This window comes from Vidua macroura, chromosome 25 (genome assembly GCF_024509145.1).
Source record: "Vidua macroura isolate BioBank_ID:100142 chromosome 25, ASM2450914v1, whole genome shotgun sequence".
Lineage (NCBI taxonomy): Eukaryota > Metazoa > Chordata > Aves > Passeriformes > Viduidae > Vidua > Vidua macroura.
In genome coordinates this window covers 6,507,183-6,527,680 of record NC_071595.1, presented here as the reverse complement: position 1 = coordinate 6,527,680, position 20,498 = coordinate 6,507,183, and the positions used below count along the sequence as shown (strand labels likewise).

Sequence of the window (20,498 nt, the reverse complement as noted above, 5' to 3'; positions counted from 1 at the left end):
AGGGTCTGGGCAGGGAGGTGGGTGCGGACAGGGCGGACACGGCCCCTCACCGCCACCCACCCGCTCGCCTTTGTTCTGTTTTCACAGCACACCTTCGGGGACATCGCAGAGCGCGAGGAATCGCCGGGATGCTGCTTTTCCAGCGCTTTAGAAACCTCTGGCTGAAATGCCGCGGGGCAGAAGCACTTGGAAACAGTTTGCTGCTTTTAATTCCCATGATTTCTTAATCCTCAGCGCCGATGTTCAGAAGGAAGCATCTCCTAAACCCACCTCACACAGCCTTAGGTGTCAGAGCATCCGAGGGATGAAGCTGCATTTGTGTGTGTGGTCCAAACCATCCAAGCTTGCCAGGGCTCGTCCCTGTGCGCTGCTGGGACCAGCCTGCAGCACCTCCCACACCTGGAGCTTCTCCTTCATCCTCCACGATGGGGATTTCTGTCCCCCCCGGGGCTGTTCCGTGCTGCCGGGAGCATTTGGGGAGGCTCGTGCGTGGCCGAAGGACGGGGCTTTGCAGAAAACGCTGGGCTTTTGTGCATTCAGACACACGCAGTGCCAAGATGCAGCGGGTTCCTCAAGGGATGCTCTGAACCGGGCTCCCGGGAGCAGGAGCAGACTCAGACGTGGTTTGTTCCACCCTGGCCAGGCTGAGTGACCTCCACCAGCCCCGAGTATTCCCAAACCTTGCTCTGCGGGCTGCCAAGGATCCCAGTGTGGGGCTGGGCCATCCCTCCCAGCTCTCCCGGCTCCAGGATCCGCAGGCTTTCACCTGGGACAGGTCCCATCACCTTCATCCCGTTCTGTCCCAGGCTCGTGAGGGTTATCCTGGCACAGCCACAACTCCAGGATTCGCCTTTCGGGCTCCTCTGGGATTAAACACAGCAGAAACTCGGAGCAGAGGGCTTGGGATCACCTCACAGGTCAGAAATGGCAAGGACCAAAGCACCCCACAGCATCTCCTTGGCCATGGCCAGGCAAATCTGCCCAGCTCAACCCTCCCGCAGCCCCCCAAAACAGCAGGGAAAGGCAAAATGCTGTGATGGAAAATCATAAATTCCCATCCAATGGCGCCGAGACCCCGCCTGGCTCCTGACCCGGTGGAGTTTTGCAAAGAATCAATTTTAGATTAAAAAAAGGTCAATAAACCCTGTCATGGAGCTTCCCTGGAAGGAGAGGAGACAACTTCATCCGGGAGAGGCTGGGGAATGAGCCCAGGGCTTTGTTCTGCTCAGAACCTGCCACTCCACACGCCCCACCCTGTGGTTTATGTGCAATAAAAAGCCCCAGTGGCCAAAATTACAGAGAAAATACCGGGAGGAAATCCAAAAAAGGGTCATGTAATTAACTGGGAGATGGGAAATGGGTGGGAGTCATCAGGCTACGTGCTTTGGTCCCAAACTGTGCTCCCACCAAGCCCTGTTGTGCCTCAGTTTCCCCAACACCCCCGGTGGGGACAGAGCCTCATCCCAAATCTCCCGTGGGATGGAGAAGGGAGAGGAATGACCCCCATCAAGGCTGAGACTTCATTTCTCTGCCACCCCACGTGCCTGGTGGGGTGACAGGGATGTCCCCTGTCCCCCATGGCCACCTGGCTCTGGCAGGGGCTGGATCTGACCCAGCTGAGCTCTCCATCCCCAGGGCAGGAGCAGCCAGATGGGATCTCTTCCCCAGGTACACAAAATCCTCTCTTTCCACTAAACCCGAGTGGTTTAAGTCAAAAACCATCTGCATCTTTATGCCAGAGAGAGCTCTGCCTGCCAGGGGTATAAACAGAACACAGAGAAATCAGGTTTTTTCACTAAACTGATATTTTTACACCAAAGCCAGGTTTTTGTCTCTTTGGGCAGGGCTGGAGCAGCCTGGGGACAGGGACATCCCAGTCCCAGGGCCAGGGATGCTCCGGCTTTGGGTCCAGGGATGGTCCAGCCCTGGGGTAAAGGACACCCCAGCCCTGGGGTGGGGCATGCCCCATCCCTGGGGGCAGTGACTCTCCAGCCCTGGACACCAGGGATGTCCCAGGTTTGGGATCAAGGGTGTCCCAGTCCTGGGGTCACATTGCTCCAGCCCTGACTCCTGGGATGTTCCACAGCCAGGGTCAGCTCAGGATCGCCCCATCCCCAGGGTCACAAATGCCCCAGTCCTGGGGTCAAGGATGCTCCAGACCCGGACCCAGGGATGTCCCAGATCCGGGATCAGGAATCCCTGGGGTCATGGATACCCTGGGGTGAGGGATGTTCCATCCCTGGGGTGTAGAGGCCCTGGTTGTGGGGTCAAGGATGCTCCAGCCCTGGGGTTAGGGACATTCTGGCCCCGGGGTCAAGGATTTTCCATCCCTGGGCTCAAGGCTGCTCCAGCCCTGACTCCAGGGATGTCCCAGGCCCAGGATCAGGGCTGCCCCATCCCTGGGCTCAGGTCCAGCCCAGCCCCAGGCTGCACAGGGCTTGGAGCAGCCAGGGATAGTGGGCAGGGGTGACATGGGGTGAGCTTTACGTCCCTACAACCAAACCACTCCGGGATTCCATGATTCTGTGACTTCCCCAGCCACGTCCAGGAAGAAACACATTTATTTAAGCCACCTTTCCCCAATTTGGAGATCATTAGCCCCCAGCTGCCAGTCACCATCAGCTCTGTGGATCCCAGGTAATGGATCAGGCTCAGGCGGCTGCTGGAGAATTGATGGATGAGTTAAAATGAGTCCCCACCATTCCTTCCCTGTTGTCATCTTATCTCTGTGCTGGGGAGAAGGGCAGCACATCACAGGATCCATCACCGTCATTTCGCCTTTGTAGCTCGCAAAATTCATAATTAACAAAAAATTTCTATTCACTTGCTCATGTAATTTAATTAGCTTTCCATTAAACGCAGACTAAACAGCATCTATTCCCCACCAGAGCAAATAATTGTTTTCCATTCTTTCAGAAATCATCGTTGGAACTCTCTGAATTCATTAGGGAGCAGCAGTGGGAAAAAGGTGGGGAAAGGAAGGGGAAAGCTGCGGGAAGGACACGCAGGGATGGGGCAGGGCCGGAGCTGCCTGTGGCCGAGCCGGGATGTCCCGGGATGTCCCGGGATGTCCCCACTGACCCAGAGGGGGGTGCTGGATCCATCCCGCTGCACCCCCGGAGCTCTGGGTGCTGCCTCCACCTCCCCCCGGGAGCTCTTTGGGCTGCCAAAGGGTCAAGGACCGGGATGGGGACGGGGACAGGGATGGGGAGGCTCCCCAGGGCCACCTCGGGGTCACTTCCAGCCCTCCAGTCCCCACTGGAGGCTGGGGATCAGCCCCCCCCTGCCAGCCCAGCTCTGTGGAACTGGGGCTGTTTATCCGGATCCCAGGAAAGATTTAATTTCCAGTGGAAATCGCTCAAGCAAATACCTCCCTCGGAGGAATAAACCTGTTTAAGGAAACAATTTTCTCTGCGCTCAAATGAAGCTCGAATGCTTTGCTGCAGCCATGGCCCAGGGCTGGCTTGGATCCACTGTGGGATGGGAGCCAGGAGAGACCTGGGCTGCCCTGGGTGCATCTGAGAACCAGTGGGAACAGAGGGGACTGGCCCCAAATCCCCCTTAATGCTATTGAGAACCAGTGGAAATGGGGGAAACTGGCCCCAAATCCCCCTGGGTGCAGCTGGGAACCAGCAGGAATGAGGGGGACTGGCCCCAAATCCCTCTGAATTCTCTGCTGCCCAGCACAGGGCATTGTCCTGATCCCAAGGGAGGGTGGCAGCAGTGGCCATGCTGGCCCTGGCACCTCTGGGGTGGTCACTGCCAGCTCTCCATGGTGGGTTCCAGCTCTCCATGGTGAGTTCCAGCCCTCCAAGGTGGGTTCCAGCTCTCCAAGGCAGGTTCCAGCTCTCCAAGGCGGGTTCCAGCTCTCCAAGGCAGGTTCCAGCTCTCCAAGGCGGGTTCCAGCTCTCCATGGTGGGTTCCAGCTCTCCATGGTGGGTTCCAGCTCTCCATGGTGAGTTCCAGCTCTCCAAGGCAGGTTCCAGCCCTCCAAGGTGGGTTCCAGCTCTCCATGGTGAGTTCCAGCCCTCCAAGGTGGGTTCCAGCCCTCCAAGGCAGGTTCCAGCTCTCCATGGTGAGTTCCAGCCCTCCAAGGCGGGTTCCAGCTCTCCATGGTGAGTTCCAGCTCTCCAAGGTGGGTTCCAGCTCTCCATGATGGGTTCCAGCTCTCCAAGGTGGGTTCCAGCTCTCCAAGGCAGGTTCCAGCTTCTCCCAGACCTTCCCTCTCTCCCAGGGGCTGGGACATGGACACGTGTCCCAGGGGGTGGGCATTGTCCAGCCCTAACTGCAATGAGCAGTGAAACCTTGAGCTGCCCCACCCGTGTGTCCCTCCTCACTGCCCACAAGGAACAAAGGGTTATTTGATCCCCAAATTCCTTGGCACTGGGGAAGGGTCACAGTGCTGGGATGGGCACAGGGGCCTGGGCTGGGTGCTCACTGCTGGGGGAGTTTGCCACGGGCAGCCAGGCATGGGCAGGGAGTGCCCACAGAGCTGCCCAGCCCTGGCTCTGTCCATGCAGGGCCGGCTCTGCCAGCCTGGTCTGGCTCTGTCCATCCAGGCTGAGCTCTGTCCATCCAGCCCTGGCTCTGTCCATCCAGCCCTGGCTCTGTCCATCCAGCCCTGGCTCTGTCCATGCAGGCTGAGCTCTGTCCGTCCAGTTCTGGCTCTGTCCATCCAGTTCTGGCTCTGTCCATCCAGCCCTGGCTCTGTCCATCCACAGTGTGGCTCTGTCCATCCAGGCCTGGCTCTGTCCATCCAGCCCTGGCTCTGTCCGTCCAGTTCTGGCTCTGTCCATCCAGCCCGGGCTCTGTCCATCCAGTTCTGGCTCTGTCCATCCATCCCTGGCCCTGTCCATCCAGGCTGAGCTCTGTCCATCCAGCCCTGGCTCTGTCCATCCCTGGCTCTGTCCTTCCATCCCTGGCTCTGTCCATCCAGCCCTGGCTCTGTCCATCCAGGCCTGGCTCTGTCCATCCAGGCCTGGCTCGGTCCATCCAGTTCTGGCTCTGTCCTTCCATCCCTGGCCCTGTCCATCCAGGCTGAGCTCTGTCCATCCAGGCCTTGCTCTGTCCATCCATCCCTGGCTCTGTCCATCCCGTTCTGGCTCTGTCCATCCAGCCCTGGCTCTGTCCATCCAGCCCTGGCTCTGTCCATCCAGGTCTATCTCTCCATCCCTCTGCTCCCTGGGCTCAGGGATTTACCCTTAATCCGGATCATTTCCCGATCTGGGTCATGGCTCGGTGTCCATGGTGCCCAGGCCATGGGGGGTGTCCAGGCACAGGGGGTGACACCCAGGGTGACACCCAGGTGCTCCAGGGTGGGGTGTGGATCCATCCAGCCCCCGCTGCCCCATCCCGGGAGCCCCAGGACTGCCCAGAACTCAGGGCAGGGGGGGAACGATGCCCCTCCCTCACTTCCCTGCTGGTTCCTGGGGTGGGAATTAGGAACAAAACCCTCCTTTGGTTCCTTTAAAGGAGCAGGACTCGGTGAGGCTCAGGATTGCTGTCACAGATCAGCCCCAAAGGTCTCTCTCCCCTCTGGCACTTGGGTGTAGATCCAAACAAACCCATAAACCCTTGGGATTATAACAGGCTCTAATTAAGCCCTAAATCTGTGGGGCAGAGGAAGGGGCTCAGCCCTGGGCACGAGGCTCCCACTCTGGCATGCCTGGGGTCCCTCCTATAATAAAATAAATAATAATAAAGAAATAATAAATAATAAAATAATAAAATAAATAAAAGTAAATAAAATAAAGAAATAAAAGTAATTAATAATTACTAAATTATTTATTACTAAAAGTAATTAATAATTAATAAAAAGTAACTTTTTAAAAAAAGTAAATAAAATAAGCCTTCCATGCCCCCAGCCCTGCCTGCCCCTCTCCAGGGAGGGCTTTGTCTGCCTGGAGCTGCTCATCCATCGGGATCTGGAGATGGAGCTGCCCTGGCCTGAGCAGCACCTCCCTCAGGGCTCCTGTCACTCATCCACTGAGGCACAGACCATGGGACACCCCAGGGGACCAGGGACACCTCCAGGGACAGCCCCAGGGCTGCAGCAGCCATTCCCACGGGATCCTGCCTGCCATTCCCACTGGAGTCAGGGGAACGATGGGAGGTGGACGTGGGCAGCTGCCAGGACCTGGAGAATCCTCCCTGGATTTGGGAGAGGGACTGGGGACAAGGCCTGCAGGGACAGGAGCCAGGGAATGGCTCCCAGTGCCAGAGGGCAGGGCTGGATGGGATCTTGGGAATTGGGAATTGTTCCCTGGCAGGGTGGGCAGGGGCTGGGCTGGAATTGCCAGAGCAGCTGGGGCTGCCCCTGGATCCCTGGCAGTGCCCAAGGCCAGGCTGGACACTGGGGCTGGGAGCACCTGGGACAGTGGGAGGTGTCCCTGCCAGGGCAGGGGTGGCACTGGATGGGATTTAAGGTCCCTCCCACCCCAAACCATTCCATGAGTTTGGTTATCCCATTAATAATTCCATCATTCCACCTCAATGATTTCCCTGGTTATCTATGGGTGAGGACCTGGATTTAATTCTGGAGAACAGAAAAGTAACCAGAGCAATGAACCCCAGGCACTGAGCTGTGTAAAAAAGCCATTTATTGCAGTTTTAACTGTATCAAAAAACCCCAAAGCAAACGGGACAGGGAATATACAGGCCACGTGTGGAACTGAACCAAAAGTTCTCAATTTCAAGGGGTCTGGAGAAGGGTTTCATTGTCAGTGGCACAGCCAAAACAAAATTCCTTTCAATTCCAAGTTTTCCTGCCTCCCCAGAGACAGGGGAGGTGGAAGAAGCTGCACAGTGAGATGTGGAGAGGGGCCAGGCTGCACGGGGGGGCTGTCACCTGCTCCACCTCCATGGAGGTGAATCCACGCAGCTCCCGCAGCCCAGCATCCGGAGCCCCCCGCGGATCACTGGATCTCCCCCATGTACAGCCTTTTGTCACTGGATGCGGAGAGAACTGCAGCCAGGGGCAGGGAAAGGAAGGAACAAAGAGATTAAAAGAGAATAGAGAAATTAAAACAGAATATAACAGCTGAAACAGAATGCAGAAATTAGAATATAAAAACTGAAACAGAATAGAAAAAATAAAATATAAAAACTGAAATAGAAGAAAAAAATTGAATATAAAAACTGAAATAGAATACAAAAATTAGAATATAAAAGCTGAAACAGAATACAAAAATTAGAATACAAAAACTGAAACAGAATAAAAAATTGAATATAAAAACTGAAATAGAATACAAAAATTAAAACATAAAAACTGAAATAGAAATACAAAAATTAAAACATAAAAACTGAAATAGAATGCAAAAAATTAAAACAGAATATAAAAACTGAAATAGAATACAGAAATTAGATATAAAAACTGAAACAGAATACAAAAAATTGAATAAAAACTGAAATAGAATGCAAAAAATTGAATAAAAACTGAAATAGAATGCAAAAAATTGAATAAAAACTGAAATAGAATGCAAAAAATTGAATAAAAACTGAAATAGAATGCAAAAAATAAAATATAAAAACTGAAACAGAATGCAAAAATTTGAATATAAAAACTGAAATAGAATACCAAAATTAAATATAAAAATTGAAATAGAAGAAAAAAATTGAATATAAAAACGGAAATAGAATACAAAAAATTGAATATAAAAACTGAAATAGAATACAAAAAATGAATATAAAAACTGAAATAGAATACAAAAAATTGAATATAAAAACTGAAATAGAATACAAAAATTAAAATATAAAAACTGAAATAAATGCAAAAATTAAAATATAAAACCTGAAACGGAGTACAAAAAATGAATATAAAAACTGAAATAAATGCAAAAATTAAAATATAAAACCTGAAACGGAGTACAAAAAATGAATATAAAAACTGAAATAAATGCAAGAATTAAATATAAAAACTGAAATAAATGCAAGAATTAAATATAAAACCTGAAACGGAGTACAAAGATCACCCCAGTGGTCTGAGAGCTCCCAAGGCCACAGCCCAGACTCCAGGTTGCAGTTGCTTCCCAAACCCCCCGTCCCCGGCTGCAGGGAACGGCAGAGCTGGGGAGTGCAGGGAGGTGCACGGACCCCTCGGGCAGGCTCCCGAGCGGGGACTGTCACCCGGGGAGTGCTGAGCTCCAGCCGGGCTCTGCCAGCGCCACCAGAGGGCACATCTGGCCAGGGAAGCGTCCCCAGGGCACCATTCCCAGCTGGCTCCCAGCTCCCACCGGCCCTGTGACACATAAACTTTAAGAGATTCAGAGATCTTGGAGGAGCTAAGATTTTAGTTAGAGACAAGCCTTACTGGAGTTAATTAAAATAAAAGGATTCTGTAAGTAGGCCTTGATGAAGTTAAGAGTTAGTAGTTAACTAAGAATTGATTGCTTGTCAACACCATGTTTAGTTAGCTGGGTTTATAATGAGGAATATAGAAACTGACAAACAGCTTTTAGGAACATGAGACAATTGTGGGCCTCCTCTGTTCTGAAACCAATTGAAGACAGGGAATGGGAGTTCTACCAAGGTTCATTTGTCATATTTGCATCGAAAAGGTAGAAAGGTCAGAATGGGGAAGACTTCATTTACTTCCTCACTTTGGGACCCCTCCCCATGAAAGGGACCACCGACCCATTTAAGGATGCTTAATAGCTTTGGGAATGATTAGCATAGGAAGCGAGGAATGGGATGTACCAAAATTATGAAGATGTATTTGTATTTTGGGTATTCAATTCTGGTGTGGATAAAAGGACTCTGCAATCATTGGAAAGGTGCAGTGTGTATTTGGGAGCTGTCCCGCACGCTGCCCGGCGCCGCAATGAACATACACTTTCTAACTTTAAACTGTCAGAGAGTTTTTGTCCATCACAGTCGGGTATTGGTGCTAGATCAATATCCATATTTCTTTAATAAATCACCTGAGCCACACAAGTGGCATCCCTGAGCCTGGGGAACATCCCTGAGGCCACCAAAGGCAGCTGGCAGCACGCCCAGGGTCACCCCTGCCCGCCAGTGCCACATCCCCAGGCACCCTGAACACCTCCAGGGAAGGGACTCCACCACCAGGGCTGAACACGGGTCAGAAGGGCCAGATTCTGATGTCTTTATGGAATTATAAAATCACCCAGGCTGGAAAAGCCCCCTGACATCATCGAGTCCAACCTTTAACCCAGCCCTGCCAAGGCCAGCCACTGCCCGTGTCCCCAAGTGCCACATCCACAGGGCTGTTAAATCCCTCCAGGGATGGGGATCCACCACTGAGTGCCCTGGGCAGCTGTGCCAGGCTGGACAGCCCTTTCCATGGAGAATTCTTCCCAAATATCCACCCTGAGCCTGCCCTGGCCCAGCCTGAGGCCGTTCCCTCTCCTCCTGTCCCTGTTCCCTGGAGCAGAGCCCGACCCCCCCGGCTGTCCCCTCCTGGCAGGAGCTGTGCAGAGCCACAAGGTCCCCCCTGAGCCTCCTTTTCTCCAGGCTGAGCCCCTTCCCAGCTCCCTCAGCCTCTCCTGGGGCTCCAGCCCCTTCCCCTCTTCAGGGAATTCACAAGAATGACCCAAAAGACACCAGCAGTAGTTTAACCCCTGTCCAGGAGAGCTCTGGGGGTTTCTGCACCAATTCCCAGCCCGGTTTTTGTCACCCTGGCACAGCCTGGCTGCCCCCCAGGTGAGAACCCTGCAGTGATTTCTGGATTAACATCCCAGGAGTGCCCAGCCAGCAGCTGCACGACTCACTAGGTTTTTAGTAATGTTTTTTTTGTCAAGAGGAGCTGAGCACAGGATCCCACACCCAGAGAGGAGCTGGCTCTGCTCCTCCAGCACAGCCCCAGCCCCAGGCAGAGCTGTGGACACCCAGCAACAAATCCAGAGCTCCCTTGCCTTGCCTCTGGGGTTGACTGCTGGTAATTTTGGGCTGCTGACCAGGCCAAGGTGAGTGTTTCCATGGAAACACAGCACCCTGCAGTCCTGCCCAGCCCATGCTGGACCAGGAAAGGGGAATGGGGCCTGGTCCCAGCTTCAAATGGCTCTGAAAAGCCACCACGAGCTTTGCATCACCCAGCTCCGAGTGTGGTGCCACGTGTGAGACACCTCCAGAACAGGGCCCAAACCCACTGCACCAAGAGCTTCCTTTGGGTGGGATTTTCAGAAGGAATTGTTTCCTGGGATGTGGGGAGGGGCTGGGCTGGAATTGCCAGAGCAGCTGGGGCTGCCCCTGGATCCCTGGCAGTGCCCAAGGCCAGGCTGGACACTGGGGCTGGGAGCACCTGGGACAGTGAAGTGTCCCTGCCATGGCAGGGGTGGCACTGGAGGAGCTTTAAGATCCCTTCCAACCCAAACCATTCTGGGATTGTGATTTTGTGATTCTCTGATTTGCTTCCTACAGCTTTTGGGGAAGTTAGGACCCCTCAGGCTCCCAGGTGATCCATGTCCTCATGGAACCCCCAAACATGGTTATACCCCTGGCATCCCAGCTATTCCAAACCCTTTCCTCATGGCCCCTGGGCAGTGGCAGCCACCCCCAGCCCACAGCAAGTGCCACCCTGCTGCCCTCTGGGTGTCCCCAGCCCAGTCCCAGAGTCCCCGTGCTCAGCCCAGGGTGTCCCCACCCAACTGGAGATGAGCAAACAAGGCTCTGCCAGCCCTAAATCTGATACTGGATAATCTGAGCCACTCTGGCAATTTTGAGGTCACTTCCCAGAGGATGAGCACTCCGTGAGCCCCGGAGCTGCTGCCCTGGGAGTGGGGAGCACTTACTGATGGGTTCCTCGGGGTGGAAGGCCAGCTCATTGACAGAGCCAGCATGGCCAGGCAGCTTGTACAGGATCCTCCTGGAGGTGGTGTCCCACACGTACACAAACCTGCAACAGAGTCCTGGTGAGGGCAGGCACGGGCCAAGCAAAAGACCTGTGCCCCCAGGTGGTTCTGCAGCCCGCTGGAATGATCTTTGTGAGGATGAACAGCAACTTCCAGGAGAAAAATGCTGCTCTGACAGGCCCAGGAGAGCAGAGGCATGAGCAGGGAGGAGACAAGAGTGGCAAAAACCTCACTGCCAACAGTGCACCTCACCCCTCAGGGCACAGAGATGGATTTGGAAGCTGTGAGGCCAAAGAAATGCTTGATAGTGCAGGGACAGGGGGCAAATCAGCACTGGGAGTGGGGAGGAGGGGGTCTCACCCTCCCAAACACCCCCCAACACTCTGTGCATGTCCAGGCACCCCCTTGGGCTGGCAGTGAGGAGCCCAGAGCCCCCCAGCCCCTGCTGCACCGCAACCCCTCCCAGCCAGCAGCTCTCAAGATGGGATTTCTTCCAGCTCTGCCACACGAGCCACTTGCCAGCATTCATGAGGGAGTGATGGGATCACACTGAGCCCTTTGATCACCCCCTGCCAGGCCTCACCCACTGCTGACTCCTGCCTGAGCCCCAGGCTGAGCTGAGAACCCCCCAGGATCCTTCCCTGGGGGCACCAGGCACAGCTCAGCTTTCACACTTCTCTTAAAAACGGCCTCAGAGTCAGGGAAACCGAGCCCAAAATCCCTGTGGGAATTCCCAGCTGTGGGAAGCTCTGCTGGGACCTGCCCCAGGAGCTCTCAGAGCCCTGAGCTCCACCAGCACCTGCAGAATGAAGCAAGTGACCCAAACTCCAGGCACACCTGCCCAGAGCAGGGCTCAGCCTGCCCACGGGGACCCAGGCAGGAGCTGCTCTCCCCAGGGCAGGAATTCCTGCTCTCCCCAGGGCAGGAGCTGCTCACTCTCTCCCCAGGGCAGGAGCTGCTCTCTCTCCCCAAGGCAGGAGCTGCTCACTCTCTCCCCAGGGCAGGAGCTGCTCTCTCCCCCCAGGGCAGGAGCTGCTCTCTCTCCCCAGGGCAGGAATTCCTGCTCTCTCTCCCCCCTGGGCAGGAGCTGCTCTCTCTCCCCAGGGCAGGAGCTGCTCTCTCCCCCCAGGGCAGGAGCTGCTCTCTCTCCCCAGGGCAGGAATTCCTGCTCTCTCTCCCCCCTGGGCAGGAGCTGCTCTCTCTCCCCAGGGCAGGAGCTGCTCTCTCCCCAGGGCAAGAATTCCTGCTCTCCCCCCAGGGCAGGAATTCCTGCTCTCCCCAGGGCAGGAGCTGCTCTCTCCCCCCAGGGCAGGAATCCTCCCTCCCCACTCAGAGCCCAGCAGGGCTGGGGGCAATCACAGCCCCAGCTCATGCTGGGACAGCTGCCCCACTAAATCTGGACAGGGAGAGCTCAAGTTCTGCCTCTCTGCTATCAGAAGCTCATTAATCTGGTGATTACTGCTGCTCCATGCCCTGGCATGCCTGTAGGAATTCCTGTCTGCCTGGCACTGGATTTGGGCCTGGATTTGCTCCAGGGGACACTGGTGTCCTTCACAGGGACCTTCAGACCCTTGTCTGCTTCCTCCCTCTGCCCTTTCCCCTTCTCAGCTCACTTTACAGAATCTTTCATTTACAAGTCTGAGATGTGCCAATTGATTTTTTTTCTCCTTAATTAAAGGAGGAGTCATTAATGATCCCTGGAATCCCTCCATGCAGGGATTTAATTGGGATTTCTGCTCCTCATCCTCCAACCCCACACACAGACCCTGCTCTCAAAGACCCCCCCCCAAACTTCTGCCAGGACATCAGGGGTCCAAGCCAGTGGCAAAGGTGTCCCTGTCACCTGCTGGGGGTGGGACAGGGCAGAGCCTCAGCCAGCTTTTGACAATAATAACCAGGTTTTACAACAGGCAGATGCTCCTCCACGGAGCCCAAAGCAGCAGAAGCACATCCCTGTGGAAATCAGGGAAACTCCCCGAGGGCTGTTTGGGATTTCACACTCTACACACGACCCTGAGCCTGGAGATTCTGATCCGGGAACGCTGCAAATCCATCTGGGGTGCCTGGGGCCAGAGGAATGCAGTGGCAACTCACCTGTCAGCAGAGCCCCCTGCAATTTTACTGCCATCTGGGGACCAGGAGCACCTCAGAAGGTTCTAAAACAAAAGAACATGCACAGACCTATTTAGTTCCCCCCTTTTCCTTGCACTCAAATCACCACGAGACTTTAACCAGCACCACTTTAATGATCTCCCTTGGAAGATGAGATAGTAATTACAGATTTTATTTTATTGCTGGAAACAGCCAGTGCCTTGTTATTTCACATAAAGTAGATGGTAAGTGTAGAAAATACTTAATTTACAGCTAATTACAAATGAACTGAGCAAAGAAATCTTGTTACTGAGGCTTTAATTGGAACCCACTTTGTGGATTCATCTTCCTTTGAGTTCTTATTAAAGCCTTTCTGGCCTAAGCTTGCATTGAAAAAAAAAACAATTTAGAGAAAAGTTAATAGCAGAGGGAATTGAACAAGGAGTGGAACACACTCACCTTTTCAAAATTATGGACATTTCCCTGGAAAATCTTCACACATCTCTCCTTGGGGGCGAAGGGCCTGATGTCCCAGATCCGAACTGCAACAGAAGCAGAGCCAGCAGCTGAGGGGGACAGGGACAGGGACAGGCAGCCCTGGCAGAGCCCCTGTGCCCAGGACAGGCTCCCTGACCCCATTCCCCAAAGGCCAGGGGGAACCAGCAGCTTTCCCTGCAGGAGGCTTTGCTCTGGCACAAACAGCAGCAAGGTGGAATTACAAAAAATTCCCAACCTGCCATGCCAAAATTGAGCCACCACCTCCTTAGAGAGGCTTTTCCTCATCCTGACACATCCCAGGGGCACGGGCCTGATGGGCTCAGCCTCACTGAGGGACAGTGGGACAGGCAGGGGGGCAGCTGGGCTGTCACTCCTGCTGAGGGGACACACCCAAGCCACCTGGACACGAGCCAGGCCCAGAGTGCACAGATCACCTGTGCCATGGCTCTTGTCCCCAATGTCCTGTAAGATAACCTGTGCCATGGCTCTTGTCCCAAACCCCTGCAGGATAACCTGTGCCATGGCTCTTGTCCCCAGGCCCTGCAGGAGCTGGGCTGTCACTCCTGCTGAGGGGACAAACCTGTGCCATGGCTCTTGTCCCCAATGTCCTGCAGGATCTGAGCTGTCACTCCTGCTGAAGGGACAAACCTGTGCCATGGCTCTTGTCCCCAATGTCCTGCAGGATCTGAGCTGTCACTCCTGCTGAAGGGACAAACCTGTGCCATGGCTCTTGTCCCCAATGTCCTGCAGGATAACCTGTGCCATGGCTCTTGTCCCCAGGCCCTGCAGGATAACCTGTGCCACGGCTCGTGTCCCCAGGTCCCTCCCAGCTGGGACAAACCCCCCTGAGGCAGCTGCTCTCCCCATCAAGGACCCAACTTCACGGTTCAGCTCTGGAGCCCAGCTCCCTGCAGCCCAGGCCAGCTCAGTGCTGTTCTCCCAGGAGGAGCAGCCAGAGGTGTCCCTGGGGGCCCAGCAGGGTGTACCTGTGTTGTCCATGGCGTTGGAGAGCAGGTAGGAGCCCTCAGAGCTGAGGCTCAGGCCCGTCACCGAGTCGGCGTGGCCCCGCATGGTGTAGGTGAGCTTGTTCTGCCGCAGGTCCCACACCTGGCACAGAAACACAGCCAGGAGTGCTGGAGCTGCAGCTGCCAGAGCCCCCCACAGCACCCCACAGCACCCCACAGCATCCCACAGCACCCCACAGCATCCCACAGCACCCCACAGCACCCCACAGCATCCCACAGCATCCCACAGCATCCCACAGCACCCCACAGCATCCCACAGCACCCCACAGCACCCCACAGCATCCCACAGCATCCCACAGCACCCCACAGCATCCCACAGAACCCCACAGCACCCCACAGCAACCCCACAGCACCCCACAGCACCCCACACAGGCACTGCTGGCACACAGCTGCCATCAGCTGTGGGTTCCAGCTGCTGGAGCTCAATGGCAGTTGTAGGAAAATGGGATTTGTGACTCAGATTTGTACCCGGAGGTGTTCAAGCCCCAAGGTGTTACACAGCAGCAGCCCCACACACACAGGGCACAGGGAATGGCTCCCAGTGCCAGAGGGCAGGGCTGGATGGGATCTTGGGAATTGGGAATTGTTCCCTGGCAGGGTGGGGAGGGGCTGGGCTGGAATTGCCAGAGCAGCTGGGGCTGCCCCTGGATCCCTGGCAGTGCCCAAGGCCAGGCTGGACACTGGGGCTGGGAGCACCTGGGGCAGTGGGAGGTGTCCCTGCCAGGGCAGGGGTGGCACTGGGGGGGATTTCATCCTTTCCTTCCAAACCTCTCCATGATGCTATGAAAACACGAGGCTGGAAGTTTATGGGTTTCTAGAAAGCCAGAATTTGCCTTTTAAAATATTTCTAAGTGAATACATTCAAATTCCAAGGATTCAATGTCAGCAGCCCCAGGCCTGCAGAATTCCTCTTGGACTGGCCCCAGAATCCCCCAAATCCCCTGGCACAGAGCAGGAGCTCCCCAGTTCCCACAGTTCCAGGCTGTTCTTCCCAAAGAGGGGCAGTGGGAGCAGCCTGGTGGCACTGAGCACTGGCTGTGACAGGCTGGGGACAGCTCTGGTGGCAGTGCCACACTGAGCACTGGCTGTGACAGGCTGGGGACAGCTCTGGTGGCAGTGCCACACTGAGCACTGGCTGTGACAGGCTGGGGACAGCTCTGCCAGGTTGGGGACAGCCCTGGTGGCAGTGCCACACCGAGCACTGGCTGTGACAGGCTGGGGACAGCCCTGGTGGCAGTGCCACACCGAGCACTGGCTGTGACAGGCTGGGGACAGCCCTGGTGGCAGTGCCACACCGAGCACTGGCTGTGACAGGCTGGGGACAGCCCTGGTGGCAGTGCCACACTGAGCACTGGCTGTGACAGGCTGGGGACAGCTCTGGTGGCAGTGCCACACTGAGCACTGGCTGTGACAGGCTGGGGACAGCCCTGGTGGCAGTGCCACACTGAGCACTGGCTGTGACAGGCTGGGGACAGCCCTGGTGGCAATGCCACACTGAGCACTGGCTGTGACAGGCTGGGGACAGCCGTGGTGGCAGTGCCACACCGAGCACTGGCTGTGACAGGCTGGGGACAGCCCTGGTGGCAGTGCCACACCGAGCACTGGCTGTGACAGGCTGGGGACAGCCCTGGTGGCAGTGCCACACCGAGCACTGGCTGTGACAGGCTGGGGACAGGCTGTGACAGGGCTGAGGGCACGGGGACAGCGTGAGCCCTGCAGCCCCCAGGGCAATCAGCTGGACGAAACGCTGAGCTCACTGGTAAATAAGAACTTTCCACAGCACCAGGTGCCAGGGGGAGCCGCAAACTGGGGCAGAGGGCACAGAGGGGACGTGTCACCACGCTCTCTTCAGCTTACCTCACACGTGGCACTGTCCCAGGCTGCCAGCACAGCCAGCATTCCACGCTGGCTCCAGCAAGTGACAGCAGTGCTGGGACACCCGAATGCCACGCTGTCACTGCCAGCCTGTCACTGCTCCATGCCACTTTATTGGCCCTGTACCACCAGCAGAGATGGACACAGCAGGTCCAGGGGGGTTGGGATGTAAAACTCAGCAGGTGGCACCCACGGCTGTCCTTGGGCAACACAAGGTGTGACAGGATGGAAAAGGTGGGCACAGTGGGAAAGGGACACAGGGTCCTACCTTGATGTCATTGTCGATGCCTCCAGAGATGATCTGGTCGCTGGTGTCATTGAAAGTGACAGCCAGGACCTGGTAGGTGTTCTGGAATGTCTGGACAGCAGCTTTTTTCCTGATATCCCACAGCTGGAAAGAAATGTGGCACCGATATTTAACAACAAAATCACTGCAGAGATATTGGCAGGGACTCAGCCTGTTGTCCTGAAATCCCTTTGTAGGTCTCATAAAAAACATCAGATCTGGAGATCTTCATAAAAAACATTGAATCTGCTGTGTCTGGAGCACAGGAATGAAGGCAGGGAAGAAGAGACCAGCACAGATTTCAGAAGAGGGAAAAAGGAGCCAGTACAGGAGAAACAAGAAGGGGCCAGCCCAGATTTCAGGAATAGTTTTCTCATGCTTTGCTAATCCAGAAATAAACTCTGATTTCTGATTTTCTGTCTCTTTGGACACCTCCAGGGATGGGCACTCCAAACCTCCCTGGGCAGTTCCAAGGCCTGAGCACCCTTTCCATGGGGAAATTCCTGCTGATTGCACCCTGAGCCTGCCCTGGCCCAGCCTGAGGCCGTTCCCTCTCCTCCTGTCCCTGTTCCCTGGAGCAGAGCCCGACCCCCCCGGCTGTCCCCTCCTGGCAGGAGCTGTGCAGATCCAGAGCAGCACAAAAATCCCAGCTGAGCAGCTCAACCTTCCCAATCCCCCTGAGAAGTACAGAAAAAACGGAGCAGTGAAATTTGCTGTCACATTTTTGACTCTGAACTCAGGGCGACAACAAAACGAGTACCAAAAGGCTGAATTCAGCCCAGTTAAACGGGAAGATCCTAAAAAGCTTCTCCACCTTTTTTCCCCCCAGGCTTTGCCCAGGGCACACACTGACCTTGACAGTGCCATCGTCGCTGCCGGTGCACACGAGCTGGGGTCCCCTCCGGGCAGGGTAGCAGGAGTTGACAAAGGACGTGTGGCCCTTGAGCCTCTTGACCCTCTCCCCCGTCTCGCTGTCCCACACAGCCACGGTTTTGTCCGTGGATGCTGAGAAGAGCATGCTGCAGGCAACACCCACTGTGAGGGCTCAGCTCCCTTCCCGTTTCCTTTCAGGAATAACCAGAGGGAGAAGAACCTCCCCCGTTGGTGTTTTGGAGGAGCCTGAAACACTGCCTGACACCGGAACAGCTGCATGGATAAACTCCCCTTAATCCCTGCTGTAAATTGTTTTTCTGCCTCCTCAAGCAGCATCTGGGATGAGCACAGCTCAGCAAAGCTCAGCAGCAATGGTGGAACAGCCTCTTAAATTAACCAGTGTCTCACTTGTTCCCTCTCCCCCTCCCCAGTGACTCCCAGGCACCCAACACAAACTTCCCCATGTGCCCCAAAACTGCATCAATGGCACTGGGGGGGGTCACAGGTGCCCCCAGATCCTTTGCCCACACTACAAGGCCTTGGTGCCCACGGACTGAGCACAGGTAACAATCCCAGAACCATTTAGGTGGGAAAAGAGCTCCAAGGACATCGAGTCCCAGCTGTGCCTGGTCCCCACCTTGTCCCCAGCCCAGAGCTCTCAGTGCCACCTCCAGGAATTCCTTGGGCACCTCCAGGTGCACTCCAAACCCCCTGGGCAGTTCCAAGGCCTGAGCCCCCTTCCCATGGGGAAATTCCTGCTGATTGCACCCTGAGCCTGCCCTGGCCCAGCCTGAGGCCGTTCCCTCTCCTCCTGTCCCTGTTCCCTGGAGCAGAGCCCGACCCCCCCGGCTGTCCCCTCCTGGCAGGAGCTGTGCAGAGCCACAAGGTCCCCCCTGAGCCTCCTTTGCTCCAGGCTGAGCCCCTTCCCAGCTCCCTCAGCCTCTCCTGGGGCTGCAGCCCCTTCCCTGAGCAGCACAGAGCCCCTGCCCTCACCTGCCATCCGTGTTGTAGTGCAGCTCCATGACAGCCCCGCTGTGTCCCTTCAGGGTGGCAAAGTTGTCACAGTCCCCGTAGACGTTCCAGAGCACTGGGGGACAGCAAGGGACAGCTGAGCACAGGAAAAGCTCGGGAACAGCCCCTGCTGTGCATGGAGCTGCTCTTGGGGGTCTCAGCAAAGTGGAGGGTGGACCATCCCCACTGCTGAGTCCCAGCTGGGACAATTCACAGCAGTGACAAGGCATCGTGTGAGCCCCAGGGCACAGGAGCTTTAGGGATCTTCTTTGAGGTGAATTTATTAAGAAAAATTATCATCTTTGCTTCAGCAAGCCTAAGCATTAAAACCTGCATTTCTGCAGACCTCTGGGACCTGTGTGACAGGGACCCAGGGCTGTCACAGCTGGCAGCCAGCCAGGCACCTTTCCAGCACCACCAGCACTGGGGCACCTGCCCGAGGAGCTGGGAAAAGCTTCCTGCACCCCCAGGGGGAAGCAATTCTCACCCAGCCAGCTGAGGGCTGAGCTGAAACCCCTCAGCAGCAGGGCCTGAGCCCGGGGGACAGCAGGGGACAGCAGGGGACAGCAGTGCCACTCACAGATGAGCCTGTCGAAGCCAGCCGAGGCCAGGGTGTTGCCGTTGGGGTGGAACTTGCAGCAGTAAACCTCCCCCTCGTGTCCTGAGAGCAGCATGATGGGGGCCTGCAGCGAGGAGCAGCGCGGGGGGCCCTGCGGGACACAGGGGACACCGTGAGGGGACAAGGACAAGGCCGGGGGGGGCCAGCCTGCCAGCCCTGCCGAGCATCGGCACCTTCCCACAGCACATCCCACCTTGCAGAAATTCCAGCATCCCAGCATTGCTGAGGCTGGAGAAGAGCTCCAAGGTGCCCGAGGCAAACTGATCATCACCCTGTCCCCAGCCCAGAGCTCTCAGTGCCACCTCCAGGAATTCCTTGGGCACCTCCAGGGATGGGCACTCCAAACCTCCCTGGGCAGTTCCAATCCCTGAGCCCCCTTCCCATGAGGAAATTTCCCCCCAATATGCAAGAATGGGATTTTAAGGACTTTCAGGGCTCATTTTCTGCTGTTGGGGTGAGGGGTTTGGAGCTGGGGGGGAACAGGAAATGTTCCCTGCCAGACAGGGCTGGGTAGGGACACCTCTGCTTCTGGGGCTTGGCTTGGATGGATATTCCCTTCTGGGAAAAGCCTTTGGGATTCTGGTGTTCAGCATCCCAGAAATGAGGTGGGAAAAGAGCTCCAAGGACATCGAGTCCCAGCTGATCCCCACCTTGTCCCCAGCCCAGAGCTCTCAGTGCCACCTCCAGGAATTCCTTGGGCACCTCCAGGGATGGGCACTCCAAACCTCCCTGGGCAGTTCCAAGGCCTGAGCCCCCTTTCCATGGGGAAATTCCTGCTGATTGCACCCTGAGCCTGCCCTGGCCCAGCCTGAGGCCGTTCCCTCTCCTCCTGTCCCTGTTCCCTGGAGCAGAGCCCGACCCCCCCGGCTGTCCCCTCCTGGCAGGAGCTGTGCAGAGCCACAAGGTCCCCCCTGAGCCTCCTTTTCTCCAGGCTGAGCCCCTTCCCAGCTCCCTCAGCCCCTCCTGGGGCTCCGGCCCCTTCCCAGCTCCGTCCCCTGGACGCCCCTGAACCGAGGGGCCCGGAACCGACCGCAGCACTGCAGGTGCCCCAGCAGTGCCCAGCCCCAGCACGCTCGTAGCTCTTCCCTCCTACTGGAACCACCCCCGGCCCTCTCCCCTCACCTCTCCATCCCACCCGCATCTCCTCCCGCCCTCCCCTCACGTTCCCCCCGTTACCGCCTGCAGCAGAGCTCCGGCCGCAGGCTGTCCCCCCGCGCCGCCCGTGCCCGGCGCTCCCGGCAGGTCATGGCGGGGCCGCTTGGCGGGCGCGGGGACGAGCGGGAGGTCGGGGCCGGGCGCGGGGGCGGCGCCGGGGGCGGCGGGGCCCGGGGGGGCCCCGGGAGCGGGGCCGGGGCCGGGGCCGGGGCCCGGGACCTTCCGCTTCTGCTGCTCGATCATGGCGGGCGCCGGGC

At 56.3% G+C, this 20,498-nt stretch overlaps 1 protein-coding gene across 1 annotated transcript; it reads right to left on the bottom strand.

Annotated features, from left to right (window-relative positions):
* Positions 1-6,582: 6,582 nt before the first annotated feature.
* On the bottom strand, positions 6,583-20,484 carry SNRNP40 (small nuclear ribonucleoprotein U5 subunit 40). Its single transcript, XM_053999006.1, has 10 exons — positions 20,263-20,484; positions 19,048-19,177; positions 18,450-18,543; positions 17,437-17,602; positions 16,566-16,688; positions 14,384-14,504; positions 13,359-13,441; positions 12,903-12,964; positions 10,749-10,852; positions 6,583-6,964 (listed from the first exon to the last, which is right to left on the bottom strand). Exons 1-10 carry the CDS (start codon positions 20,482-20,484, stop codon positions 6,915-6,917), a joined length of 1,155 nt encoding a protein of 384 aa, XP_053854981.1. The 3' UTR covers positions 6,583-6,914.
* Between the last annotated feature and the right edge of the window lie 14 nt (positions 20,485-20,498).

What these genes read in the sequence shown, in the direction of transcription:
- SNRNP40 (XM_053999006.1), bottom strand. Translation starts at nt 20,484, where the DNA reads ATGATCGAGCAGCAGAAGCGGAAGGTCCCGGGCCCCGGCCCCGGCCCC. An exon ending in GCGACGATGGCACTGTCAAG is followed by an intron (nt 16,689 to 17,436) that starts GTCAGTGTGTGC and finishes ATTTCTTTCCAG; the next exon opens with CTGTGGGATATCAGGAAAAA. An exon ending in GCAGGGGGCTCTGCTGACAG is followed by an intron (nt 10,853 to 12,902) that starts GTGAGTTGCCAC and finishes ACTCTGTTGCAG; the next exon opens with GTTTGTGTACGTGTGGGACA.